Source organism: Monomorium pharaonis, chromosome 2 (genome assembly GCF_013373865.1).
Source record: "Monomorium pharaonis isolate MP-MQ-018 chromosome 2, ASM1337386v2, whole genome shotgun sequence".
NCBI lineage: Eukaryota > Metazoa > Arthropoda > Insecta > Hymenoptera > Formicidae > Monomorium > Monomorium pharaonis.
The window spans coordinates 11,092,505-11,107,540 of NC_050468.1; the positions used below are offsets into that span (position 1 = coordinate 11,092,505).

A 15,036-nucleotide genomic window follows, 5' to 3' on the forward strand; every position below is an offset into this window, starting at 1 on the left:
TTACAAATTGCATTGATTGTCTACCATGCAGTCTGTGCTAACTCATTATATTCCATACAAAATAGCACTTCAATAATGTTACAAAAAATTATTCTTTTATAGAAATGTAAATCGATATCATAATCATTGAACTATCAAAGCTTAGGCTATTATCTTTTTTTCCAATTCAACTGCAAAATGGATCAAAAACAATTATAATATCACGATTTCTTTTACACGAACGTAAACAAGAAAATTTCTACTACATTTAATGTCCCGAGTGTAATAAAGAATCAACGTATTAAATAATTCTTAGATAATCCCACAAAATCTATTAATAGCGGTTAAACTTCTCTAGATAAGAGGTAATTTCGACAACCTTCCTCTACGTAATAATTAAAGGAAGTTGTAAATACTAAAAAGGGTTTTGTCACAGACCTACGGGACTGGCTCGCCGATCGACGGGGCTGGTTCTATCTTTCCTGTCCACCGGGCTGGTCCGCTTCTCGATAGGACTGGCGGATTTATCGCTGGCCGAGCTTCTCTTCTCGATTGGGCTGCTGCCAGCACTAAGCCGTTTGCCGTCTTCTTGTTGCGCCTGTTGCTGAGCCTCGGCTGCTTCCTGGCCAGGGTTCGTGTTGCCGCCGGAAACACCGGTTGCTGCACCGGAATTGTTGTTGCTGTTGGCGCTGCCATTGCCCGCGTTGTTGTTGTTCAACACAATCGGCAAGGCGCCACGGACGTCGCGTAATTCGCCCCGGAGTGTAGCGCATTCGCCCCTAGCGCGTTCCAGCTCGCCGTCCAGCCGGGCGCCGGTCGCTGCGTTCTCCTCCACCATCACGCGAAATTTTGCCTGCAAACAAATCATAGAGATATGAGATAACAAAAACTAGGAGAAGTACGGTAAGAGATAATTGTGCAAGAGTCAATAATTAAAATTACGAATTTGTGGGTACTTATTTGCTCGCTATCTCAGTTATATTTTATAATTTTAAATCATATTAAAATTTGAACATATAACATTCTATTATGAGAAAGTTTGATACTTTTATGTTAATAAAAGTATCAAACTATAGTAAATTGAATAATATTTTTAAAAAATCGGGCAATAGGTGAATAACAAATTAATAAATAAAAAAGACCTCATCTAAATTTAAGCAAATCTTGATGCTTAAAAATATTTCTTGTGCGAATTTTATATGGCGAGAATTTTTTTTCCACAAAATTTGTTACAATTTTTATTAGATGCGATGATAATCTCGGGACAATTACCAAGTGCTATAAGTGTACTATTAGTTACAGGAATTTCTGAAATGTGCAAGACATTGTCAGACAGTAATTGTCCCGAGGTTGTCATCGCACCTGATAAAAATTGTAACAAATTTTGTGGTAAAAAAAATTCTCGCCATATAAAATTCGCATAAAAAATATTTTTAAGCATCAAGATTTGTAAGTATGTAAAGTATATATACTTAATACGAATTGCGTGAAATTTGTTGTTATGATATGGCTATGTATTTTATGTATCGGTTAAAAAAAAAACATGCTACTATCCCAGTAGAACTCATATCCGTGATTTATGAATCATGAGTTTCTCACTTATGTTATTTCTTTTATTGTGCAATAAATGTATTATATATTGTCTATTTAAGATATCAACAGGGCACTGACGAATTTACCATGCTACATAGTATAATTATTAAACCAAATTAAAAATATCACGTTGCATTGTAAAATTTATATAACATATTTTATTTATACATATTTATCGTTACTTGATATTTATTTTATTTAAAACAATAAAAAAATCATAAACTATTCGACCCATTTTAAAATCATTAAAATTTAACATCCTTTTATTTTAGTGTGTATGTATTTAAAGTATTAGTTTTGAATTAGTTTTTATCTATTTAGTTTAAATTTATATTTAAGGTATAATTAAAAATACTTGGAAGTTTTTTAAAGATTTTTTTCTTTGGCTGCAGAAAAGGTTCCGACCTGTTTGTTAATAATTTTTATGAAGTTGTCGACTAAAACCCAAGAAAATGTTTTGTTGACGATTTCTCAATGTCACTTATCGCTGAGTTTTGTATCTGCTAGAATTGTGACTGTCACATAAAAAATTTGTAAATTTTGCTTTCGTCAGTTAAATTGATTAAGTGCAAAATATATACATATCACAATATTTACTAATCATTTATCTAACTCAGTTAATTTTTACACACAGACAATTTTTACAAGCTGTATCTTTTCTTTCAGTGAAAGTAATGCGCGCCAACGAGAAATAAATCACGGCGAGATAAAAGTATGACGTAAGGTGCGCAATATTAATAAGCTTGCGACAGTTGGCTCGCAATCTCATTGCGCGTTTACCATTATGCAGAGGGGTGAAAGTTTTTTACACCATATGGTGATATCGACTGTCGTTTTTTTGCCATTCAGAAGTTTTGCGAGTGCGACTTTGCGCGACGTCGCCTTCGGAGTCGCGGCACGAGTCACTGAAATTGTGAAACAGAGAAATGCCTGAGACACGTAGGGTCGTATTTCTTTCGCAGCATCGCATTAGAAGTAACCTCCGGGATAAGTAAAATGCTATTTCTCCGGACTACGAAATCAGGAAGGTGGGCAAAAGCGAGAGATGACACTTTTATGAAATCTCAGCGCTACGTCCTTGCAGATTTTCTTACGACATTTTCAATCGAGGCATTTTATATTTAGAGGTTGAAAAGTTCAGGCGATATTTTTATTGTTACATTTCAGATTTCTTTTATACTTTTTAAAGTTTTGTTCGAAAAGTATCTCCTTCGGCAAAATAGGAAAGAATACTTTAGAGAGAGATTTTTATGCGGAGTTTGGGATTTTAAGAACGTATTTCTGTAGTGCCTTTGATTTTCGTGAAGAGATAATTTTATCACGTTCACATGTAGCTAGCTACATGCTAAGTATGAACATTAAGGAGATGCTGAATCTGTTTTGTTTTACCGATTATTTTGATTATTTCCAATTCACTAATCTTTTAATTGTATTTACAGAATTAAAAATCTTTCTCCACAATTAAAGTACAAACAGTAACATAATGTGCACGTCAAAATTTTATACAAAAAACAAAAAAAAATTTTTAATTTAATTTATGAATAAAAATTTTTTTGTTTTTTGTATAAAATTCTTACGTGCGCATTATGTTATCGTCTGTACTTTAATTGTGGAGAAAGATTTTTAATTCTGCAAATACAATTAAAAGATTAATGAATTAGAAATAATCAGAATAATCGATAAGACAGGACAGGTTCAGCATCCCCTTAAGTTGAAATTACGGTCGCGTCGCTTACAAAATTAAAATGGCGTTCTCTAATGGCGATCAATAAGATTCCACTATGTTCATGTAATTCCCGTGAACGCCAATTCACATAAACGGAATCTTTCGTGCGGAATAATAGATGACTCCCTCGTGCTTGGACTGACACGTACGTTCCGTACGTTGGGATAGGTCGATGATATAACATGACTCGCGAATGTCGATGGTGCACCCAGCGAAAGCAGCTGTAGTAATCGAACCCGGGTCAAGCGTGACTCTTAACCCTCAAACGGGAGTGGAGTCGATAGTGCTTAGTCGCGAGTTGTTAACAACTTCTTCGTCAAGTTCGATAGGGAACTCGATGTAACTTCAGACGTACTGTACTTGGTACAAGATTCGAGTAATTTGAACTCGAATGAAATATTATGTTAACTAAGTGCGTTAACTAAAGTTTAAATAAAATAGTACGTGTTAGCAGATATCTCTAGGCAGTGTTTTGGATTGTCACAAGAGATGCAGAAAGAAGCAGAAATTTTAATGGAGTTCTCAAACTATTCGTAACTATGAACATACATTTATAGATAGATAATTGTTAATAACACTTCCGTCCATAATTGACGTGCATTAATGTTATATTAATATGACATTAATCAAATCGCTATCAGATTGTAACGTATAATTTGAAATTTACTATTAATATTACTATTACAAACGATAAATAAATTTGATGACAATGTGTGTGCGTGTGTATATGTGTGTAAAAATAAGAAAAGATTGAGTGACATATCAACTGATACAAGTTAAATTTAAACCGATTTTAATATCAATAACAATAAAAACAGAATTTTACGAGTCCATTTTCTCATGAAAGCAAGTTGCATCGTGAAAACATCGAGGCAATTTACAGAATGCAATCGGACGTTTCACGAATTTAGATAATTAATTATTACGGTACGTCAAAAGCGCAAACGAAGCCCTTTGAAATCTGTAATCTCAATGTGACTGAAAGTAATGACGCAAACACTTTTTCAAAGCCGCTCTACGTATGTAAGCGGCTTACGGTAAGCCGTGTCACTTAATGACGCGTTGTCAAACGTGAGAATTTCTAATTGACATTATGTAGAACAATTAAGAATGATCCACAAGTTGTAAAAGAAAACCCATAGAAAGTAGGAAAGAATCCGATTCTTTAGTAAAAAATTTAGTTATTCGACAAAAAATGTGAAATAATAAATTTTGAAAGTTTGCGTACGTTTGCGAAAGTTAGATTTGCGCATAAAATATAAAACAATATTCAACATTATAATCTAACATGTACAAAAAGATTTTTTATTGAAGTATCTAAGAACTTAACTTACAAAGATACTTATCAGAAAATAATTTTGTTAGATTGTCAAAATCATTCCATAAAATGTTCAAGAATGCTTTATTTTTATTCATATCTTTTTCTTTATATATATATATATATATATATATATATATATACATTATATATAGACGTATATGTGTAGATAAAAGTTCTACATCTTCATCTTCGGCTCTTATTAATAGCTGTTGGTTCAAGACATCAGTTTAATAGATGTCAAGAGAGACGCAATCAATTATCAAACTGATAATCAAGCGCTATGAAGAAAACCTCAGAGACAAGAATACATTGAGAAACTGAAAACGATGGGGGGGAAAAACGAAACGAGAGTGGTCGTCGAGGGGGTCATCATTGGCCAAGTTCCAACGACACAAAAGGATAACGAGAGCAAGAAGAAGAAGACATCTCGCAGACTTGTTGCATTCCCAGAAGCGTCTCATCCCTTTCCCTTCGGGACGAACGCTTCGACAAGGATCGCGTTCACGCTCTTTCCACGGTCGTGAGCCGTCGAAATCGCGACGATAAATTTCTGTCGAATGGAAACGAGCAGTGAGCAGTGAGCGAAAACTAGACACTTTGCTATTGAAGAGTAGTTTTGCCTTTAGTACTCGGCGTTTAAATGTTCTTTCTCTCTCTCTTTCTCTCTCTCTCTATCTCTTTCTCTTTTTCTTCTTTTCTCTCCTTACTTTTTTGTAAAATGTACACTTTGCAGTGGCGTAAAAACTACTCTGTACAATATATCTGCATAAAGCATTTCTGGAGGAAAAATCAATATCACTGGAAATAACAATATCAACTTTTCTCTCACTTTTACACTCTTTTATAAGAAAATCGGCTGAATATGTCATTTTCATATTATTCAGTATTATTCTCAGTTAAAATTCTTTCTGGAGATCTTTAATTTAATTAAAAATTAGACGTTTCACCAAAATTCTGTTAAAATAAAGCTTGATTGATAAATTCGTTAATTGCTAATTGATTCTGATAACTGAATTATTCAACACTAGAAGGAGTAAATTTTCAAATGCGGAATGTGAATTATTTAACTGGCGCAATCGATATTGCACTTGAGTTAGTCGGATATCGGCCGACAGTTACGGGTTTAGTTTAGCCCGTTATCTGACTATTTCGGACTATGTCTGACTACAACGGTTTCCAGGATTATTCGACCAGAGTCACAAACGCCGGTGTAAATGCTAACCGCGGACTATCGCGTGTTGGTCGTTTGTCGGGAGATCCCCGATATTATGTTTCTCCTATGTTTCGCGGTGGATTGTTCAATTGCGGACGCACAAGAGAAACAATTTCGTTTACAATCGCTGCGGGTGTACCAACCCGTAACAATTAAATGAACGATTGGGTCATTAGTCGAACAATTTGTCGTACACGAAACTCCCCGCGCGACCCTCTGCCTGCTCGTCCGGAGAATACCGTAATTGATCGGGCAGATCTTTTCGCATCAAATCAGGATTAGCGGCCACCATTGGATGGCCTTGCGAGGTCACGACCCGGCATTAACAGTATTTTCACGGCAACTTGTCCTGCTTAAAAGTGTGTCGTCTGAACCACGATGTTGTTGGAAAGTCTCTTGATGAGGCAATTTTCTTTTCTGTGTGGAGAAAGGGGATATTTTACAATAAAGATAGTTCTTTTTTTATATTTCAATCTTTTATATTATATAATAAATTTCTTTATATTTTATATTTAAATCAAATAATAATAAAATAAATTGTATTTTATTTATATTAATATAGTTCTTAATAATTTATAAAAGAACGTTTTATTAAAGAGATTCATGTATAAACAATAGGTTTAATAAGTGATTTTCTTTGGTAGAAGAACATATAAGTTTTCGCACGCGGTAAGAATTAACGAACGAAAGAGCCAATGAGACGCGATGGCGATACCTATTACAGTGACCGCTGGGAAATAAAGGAGGAAAAGAATCTTGAGAATTGCCAGTAGCAGTTCCTTCTTAATCGAAAAATCTAGCGACTCGGTAAGAATACAAACGATCTTACAGCCCTCGAATTGTTCCCTTCTGCCTTTACAAAACACAGGATATTCTTTAATAAATGTTTAAATTGAATCTTTTGGTGCAAAATTTCTAATTACATTATCGTTAAAAAATTTTAGCACACTTGACATTTTTTCACATTGCACGAAAAGTTGACTACATTAAATATTATTTAAAAAAACTAAAAAATTTATAAAACAAATATATTATGATTATAACATTGCAAAAAATAAATGTACCACCATTTTTTAAAGGAAGCATTTTAAAGCTTAAAAAGTTTACTTAAAAATAATTTTCTGTTAATTTTTGTCCAATAATATTTTAAGCAACAGTGTTTTATAATAAAAAAATATTAAAAACGTTGTAAAGATATAAAATATTTCATTGGAAGAATAATTTTAAATCTTCTAATTAACAAAAGTATTTAAAATCGAATCTTTAATATTTAAAATTGTCTAGAACGTATTCATTACAAATGCTAATGACAATATTTCGATGTAGCAGTTAATCTAAATACAATATACTAGAAATTAAAAGAAAGGGAAAATTAATTTTGTCACACGCGTTACTCTAACACGAAGACCTGACTTTATCCTAAAACTGATTAAAGCAAGTTCCAAAAGTGAATTTATCACGGCAACTGAAATCAAGTTTAGGTGACTATATTAACTCCCTCCGCGTATAATCACACTTTTATTTTATTTATACCGGTATATAACCCGCTCAATAATATATTTCTGCAAACTTCATCTAATTTAAGAATTTTGCTTAACCAAGGGAAATGCCGAGTTTGCTGTCTGATTACAAGCGCAAAACTTAGTTTCGGCCACTTGTCCGCGGATGTTAACGTGGCAAGTGCGACGAAGAAAGAAAAGCGAGGTTTTCATTTCATCGTGAAGTAGCGCATGAAATATGCATTGCTCGATGCATCTGCGATTTTTCACCGGAAAACTCTCCCGCCTGTGCTGATGGCTCCTGCTCGTTCTCGGCTTATGCACGTGCATTTCGTATGCTACATAAATTTACGATGCATAATGAATAAAGAATCGAACCATGTGATTTTTACATTCGAATTTAAAAATTCCATCTTAATAATTTCATCTCATTACAATATTTTAATAACAATCTGTTGTTGTTAAAATATTTCTTTGTTATCTTTACCAGATTTTACGATAGAATTTTAGCAACAGCAAAATACATTAAAATAATATGAAAACGAGATTCTTTTTATGCGTTGAATAATGAGAATTGATTTTCATTTATTACTGTAAAATTAATTTGGTGATATCGCAATCTATAATTTATGATAGATACGTTAAAATATTTTGTTTTTATTTTAGTCTAATTATTCTTTATTTGTAAAAGAGGTAATAAACCTATGATAAATTCTGCAGCAATATTTCTTATATTTTCACATTATTTTGCTATATTGTTAAATCGCACATTAAATTACGCTGTTTGCTAAATTGGAACAGCAATAGTGCCAGTTTTAACTATGTACATGTTGATCCAAATGCATATAAGAGACATAGATGCATAGCTTGCTCCAAGATTTATTTCATCCCACGGAGGAATAAAAGTTTCTCTCAAATATACTTTTCTGTGGATGTGTGACGTAAGGTTGGTTATCACTTTGAAATAGCTTTGCTACGTAGTTTGCATATGGAACTGCCTTTACATATTCTTCCTTAGTGAAGCAATTTCCGGCCAAAGCCAAACTTCAGAGTCTTTTGTAATAATTCTATTGAGAGATTCCATTTCTGAAAGTCTTCATTGTTCGTTAATTAAAATTTTCTTTCGTTTTCTGAACAAATTACGTTTCTTTTACAAACTATTTGTCGACTTTGTACGAAACTCGTTTCGCGTTTTGTATTTTGCTTTCTTATCAAAAGTATATAGACTTCGGGTTCTTTCTACATTTTGTTTTAAGTTCTTCGTCAGAGCGAACTCCGTGCTTGAGCGATATAACGAAGAAATCAACTTTTAAAAACGAAACTGTAATAAAACAAAGAATAGAAAACCGTCGTAGTTGGCAAGAAATTCTTCAGTGAGCGGCCGGGTGTCTCTTCAATACATAGACGAACTTTATTTCTAAAAAAAAGTCCTTTAAAAACGTTTTGACTACATAATATCAGTTAAAATAAGTTATTAAAATTAAAAACTATAGATTTTTTGGGTTTATTTTTTTTGTCTAATAATAAAAAACATTTTGGTCACAAATGAAAGGTTCAGTTCAGAATTTTGGCTTTAAAACGAACCAGTTACGAAAAACAAAATAATGAATAATTTGGCTTATAATAGCTAATGCAGAATAAATGGTTATACTTGCTGTAATTTTAGATAATAAAATTTACAAACAGATAAATAGCTCCAAATAAACTTTTGTAAGAACATTTTATAAGAGTTTTAACAGTATATTTTAAAAAATTAATTTAATTTGTAATGTTCCCTTTCTTATTAAATTTGCAAATAAGTATTGCAAAATGTAATTTTACATAAAAATCAAGAGCAAATAAAAAGTTTAATAACTTTTTTAAACTAATAAGAAAGTTATACTTATTTCAATTTTACACAGGCATTCAAATATAATAATAAAATCATCTATTTCTTATATTTTTGATAATGCTTTAAAATGTGACACATACTAAAGATAGTGTTAGAGAATTATTCTGCAGAATAACCGCAGAATATAGGATAATTTGGGATTTATTGTTACTGGATAAACAGATAACTGGATATTATTCGACAATTACACAAAAAGTTGAAAAAGTAAAAATTTAACTTTTTTTACAGAAAGAGAGAGAAAAGAGAATTAGGGATTTGAATTTAATTAATTTAAAATGGATTATGATTAAAATCTAATTAACCAAACTGTAATTTCCAATTTACAATTATTAATTTCCAATGAATATTTTGATACAGACTTAAAATATATAAATATTCGATGTTTTATATAATCTACTAGAAATATGCTTATAATAAACATTTTATAACAATTTTTAATAATTAATAAGTAATTTTCTAATATTAATTTTATTAGTAATTTTTAATACAATTGTTACTGAAATCAAATTTATCAAAATTCAATTCTACAAATTCTATTCTCTAAATTGCAATCAATGTATTATCATTGATTAGTGGTATACTTATAGCTATAATAATTAGTGAATTTACAATTTTTTAGTAGTTTTTACTTCAGAATTAGTGTATGAAAGATCAGTGTATTTATTTCACTGATTGACAAGTTTTAAGTATACCACTGAAAAGCAGTGTGTTTTCAGTCTAATTTCACTGCTTTTTCACTAATTATACTTTAGAGAGAAGTTACATCGAATAAAATGTTTCCACTTTCGATTAAATAATAAACTTAGATTAATCGAAATATAAAGTAAATTATATATAAAGAAAGAAAAAGAAAAAAAAAAGAAAAAAAATATAAAGAAAAGAGAAAAGGAAAAGTAGAGAAGAAAGAATTATTTTTCCCTTACATTTAATAAAAATATAATGATTAATATTATTAATTTTCAATATGAGATTCTTATAGAAGATACTGTAGCGCATTTTAATATGGATTTATTATAAAGTACTGTAATGCAATATATATATATAATATCTTAAGAATCTGTATTTCATTAGAAGTTTAACTAATTAAATACTTTATTAGTACTTTATATAATAATTTATTAATTGGGCCGGTTGTTCCAACTTCTTGGTAAATTAATCTATTATAGGTAAGCATGTATCTATCTTCATATTTTTTATAAATAAATAAAGACAGATACATATTTAATAGATTAATTTACCAAGAAGTTGGAACAATCAGTCCTCAATTTAATTAATTTTAAACTCATTATCTTTGACAAATGCAAATTTTAAACAGAATTATACTATTAACAATCTATTCAATTATAAAAAACGACTTTTTATAATTCGGATATTGAACCTGGTACATCTCTAGCACACACGTCCCTAAGATTTATGTCTTTTCCTATATCTTTAAGATAATTAATATTGAAAATTAAAAGATCGCCAATGACATTTTTTGTCTATTCAATTTTTTTACATAAAATGTAGCCGAGGCTCAAAGCGTTTATGAAGGAAAGATGATGGATTCAATGCCCCCGATATAGATAGCTGTCAACCGTAGCTCGTTCACCCTAGCATAGGTGCATATATGTACTTAAACGTTTTACCCATATCACACATGAGCATACGCCATATACTATCCAACTAAGTTAGCCGGGTATTTGCGGCGCGGTCCAGCATATGGGACCCTCGTTTGAGAGATCGCATCTTCGCTCTTCGGTGAGACGACAATCGATGAGAGGACGATACGAAGTGGTCGCTATCGATGTTATTACCAGCAGACCATTGGTCCAATACGGTTTTTCTATCTCCTTTACCCCATCGGGAATCGACGCTATACTTTGTTCCGAAGATGTTCAATTAACGGTTGTCGTGCTGCATTGATACTCCGGATATAAAAGCAGGAGATTAAATCGACGGAAAGAAGAATCGCGGTTGCGTTCTCTAGAATCGCGTGAGAACAAAGGCTATGAAAATCTTCCGACAAAAATTAAAAAAATATATTCAAAATAATCGTTATATTAAGATATAGAAATATTGAATTGAGACATGACTACAAGATAATGGAGAATATAATTAGGAAATAATAAAACGACAACTGTTATGTCGTTATTTTTGATAATAAGTTAATTTTGTTTATCTTTAACTGATGTATTTTAAATTTAAAACCAGATTTTATAGTTCAAGATATTTCTTGTTGATTATTTGTGCAAACACTTGTTACGAAATAACATTATATTGGCCATCAATCAATGCCTTTTTTAACGAGTGGAATAAATCAAATTTACTCGTGCAAAAGTGAAATGACAATTTGTACTCTCATACGGTTCCAATACGGCTTATTTCCCTACGGATTTCCCGCGCGGTTGCTGCTTCCTGATGCCACATCAGTGAGGCGAATAACTCTAGGATATCGGGATATTTATAAAACACGCTTCTCAAACATATTTTCCGAAAGTAACATTCATGTGCATATGCACTTATATTTATACATATATTTGGATTAAATAACTTTGTTAAAATTTTCGTTGCAATATACATAACATATATATACATAAACCAATAAAAAAATTATGAAAAAATTACAGATAATTTTATATTGCATTTGAAAGTAATATGAAAAATTGGACGGCAATTTTCTAGGTGAATTAAAAATAATTTTAGTAAGAAGAAAAGCAAAAATGTGCCCTAAAGTAAATGTAATTATAATGACAAAAATATGAATTTCTTGTTCCTTCATACATTGTTTCAAAATTTATGTGGTTATTAACTTATAAAAAACAACTAAGCTCAGAATTGTAATAAAACTTTGCATAATTCATTTCGAATATTTATAGAACACACATAATAGAAATTTCTGTTATTATTTTTTAAAATAATTTAGTTTTTAAAAACAAATAAATATATAATAAATAAATAAAAACAAACAAATAAATAATAAATACATTATTATATAAAAATATAATATTATTCACAAGTAATTTTTACATGTATACAGCTTATTTAGGATATGAATATTAAGGTATAAATATTATGTTTCCAATTTGATTTTTCTTAGACTGTATGTGCGGTTCATTCACAATTATATATGCACAAGTATATAAAAATATTCACATAGAAAATCCTATATTCATGTAGAAAATCCTGTTCAGGCAGTTTTACATTTGATGTGTTATTTTCCCTTGTATATTTTATGTATTGTTTAATTCCACTTATTTATTTACTTTTATAATAATTTTGTTTTATATTTCCAATTGTTTTTGTTTCGTTTAAAGATTTTTGTACAATTTTCACACAAACTGTCGAGAGCGTTTCACGGTCGCAGGTGACTTACATATATATATGAAAAATATGATATGCAAGTGACAAGATGAAGGCTGTCATTCGCAAGGGGCGTCGCGGAATGAATTTATCGTGGAAAAGTAAATGGCGAAGGCAAAGGAAAGGCGAGAAAGGCGGGTCGAGAGAGGCCGCCGAGTGACCCTTTTTCTCTCGCTCTCTGGAGGTATGCAGATGCCGGAGAAAGGAAAAGGACGGAGAAATTAAAGCGGACACCGACGAGAATTTGTGCGCCGGAGAGAGATGGAATTTCAACGAACGAGGAGCGCTTTGCTACATCTTTGCGATTATTAATTCTACTGCCATCGGATGTAAAATTTTGAGGAGCGCTATTCGTTGATGTTGAAAAAAAGAAAAACAATTTTTCGCTTTCCGCAAAAATTTTCATAATTTTTGCATCGGGCGTGAACTCACGGAATGGAAGAGGGGAAGTTTAATACCCTCTAAGTGTTCTCCTCACACCTACGTGCTTCGAACGCGTCGAGAGGGACACGTTGAGAAAGAGAGAGACAGGGACTATCCCAGCCAGGACTCGAGGGAGAGGCTGTGAAAGAATAAAAGTGACATAGAAAAATAAAAAAGCTTGACGCGCTTGGAGGATTTTCTTGACTTGTTCGAGCAAGGACGATGTAGTAATTATCAAGTTTGTCCTCACTCGAACGATGACAGTAAAATGGAACGGGAGTGGAAAAAGGACGAGAAGAAGAACAGCTTGAAGGAAAGGGATAAAAACGAGAGAGAACGGCGACGGAAGAAAAGAGATGCGAGGGAGAGATAAAGTGAGAATGGTTAGATGGTAGATGGAATGTCGTAAGAAGACTACGAAATGATGCAGTAGCTGCGCATTACCGGAAGCGGCAGCCGCCACTCGAATTTATGAAATTGCAATTCCGGCCGCTTCGTTGCACCGCGTCGGAGCAATTTGTCTCGAAACGTACGGCGGTAAAAATAATCCAATCCCACCTTTCTCTCTCTCTCTCTCTCTCTTTCTCTCTCTCTCTTTTTCCGGGCATTTTCCTCGCGTTGCGCGATGCGGAATCGTCCGTTGTAATTGCCGCGACTCTAGTCACGTAGAGCGGTATCGATTTTCACCCCGAACAGTGTTAATCCGCGAAGACAACAGCGATTTCCACTGGGCGCGAATTATTAACATGCGTGTTGCGGGATATTGAATTTAATTGAAGAATGTAATATTAAAAACAATACACACAGTTATTTCAGAGAATCTTTGGAGAAATCATAAACTTTTTTTACTTACATCTATTTTTTGAAATAGAGAATAAGTTTGGTGAAGGTATATTTCGTAAAGAGAATGTTTAACAAAATTAAATTCCCTTAAAAAATGTTGAACAAATATAAATTTATTAATATTTCGACGTTTTTGTGCCAAGAAAAATAATTTCCAAGTTCCAATAATTTTGTAAGCGCAAAGAGATGTTAGTCAAACATGAAATAAATTTGGCTAAATGAATACAACGGAATCAACCAATCAATCATCATATCATAAAACATTAAATAGTCACTGATAATTGAGTTATAAGTATAGCATTTTTAATCAATAAAATTTCACTGAAAGAATTAGTAATATCATTGAGATATAAAATAGAGATACAAAGTATGAATATTTGCATATTAAAGACTAGTAAAATTACTCATTGATTCTCAGTGTAATTTTTTAAATTCTGTTTTTAGTAACATTTTTACTGATTTAATTTAAGAAATCATGATCGCTATCTGTTAATGCTGAATATTTGAAATATCTATCTCATTATCCTAATTATGGTCATTTTTATATTTTCAGACATAATTATTCTAATTGTATAACTTAAGCTGCATACTTATTACAAGTTTTTCCTCCATTACGCGATATGTGTACATCGATAGATATCGGATACTGCCAAACACATGTCAGCTTCACATAAATAATCGTAATATATACGACGCATGTAATGATGTTTCATTATTAATGAGCCACAGAATGGAATAAATGTTAAGGGGGATGAATATTAAATCGGCGAATCCACGAGCGACATGAAGCATTTATGGTGCTGTGTATTTCACAAATCCCGGGATTTCGTATAAAATTACAATGTAACGCCAAGAGGGTAAAAGTAAATGTCAGTGATGTGGATAACTATGTTGGCTGCATAATCAGATGATAACGCTTTGCGTACGAATCGCGGTAAAATGATAAAAATCAGTAATTCCACGCGCGCGTTTGTTTATTTTTTATCAGGTCGAGCAACGATGCAGAATAAAATGCATTCCCGAAGGGAGATGCACTAAAGACTGCTAGCCACTTAAGCGAGAGGACACGCGGCACGTGCTTGCTATTTAAATAACGCGTCGCGGGTGTTCCCGTCACGCCGTTTCAGGTTTCTAATGTGGGCCAAACTTGAAACATCAAGGCAAACTGGTCTTCGCTCGTGGCTTCTCTTTATGTAAGTTGGACAT

General features: G+C 32.3%; 1 protein-coding gene across 9 annotated transcripts in view; it reads right to left on the reverse strand.

The window, feature by feature from the left end:
* LOC105837405 (kazrin) overlaps positions 1–15,036 on the reverse strand; it is a 93,260-nt gene that overhangs the window by 30,935 nt on the left and 47,289 nt on the right. For all 9 annotated transcript variants that reach the window (XM_036283155.1, XM_036283156.1, XM_036283160.1 and 6 more), the window contains one exon: positions 418–832. In XM_036283155.1, coding sequence (XP_036139048.1) covers positions 418–832 — 415 coding nt within the window. The remainder of the gene's footprint in view (positions 1–417; positions 833–15,036) is intronic.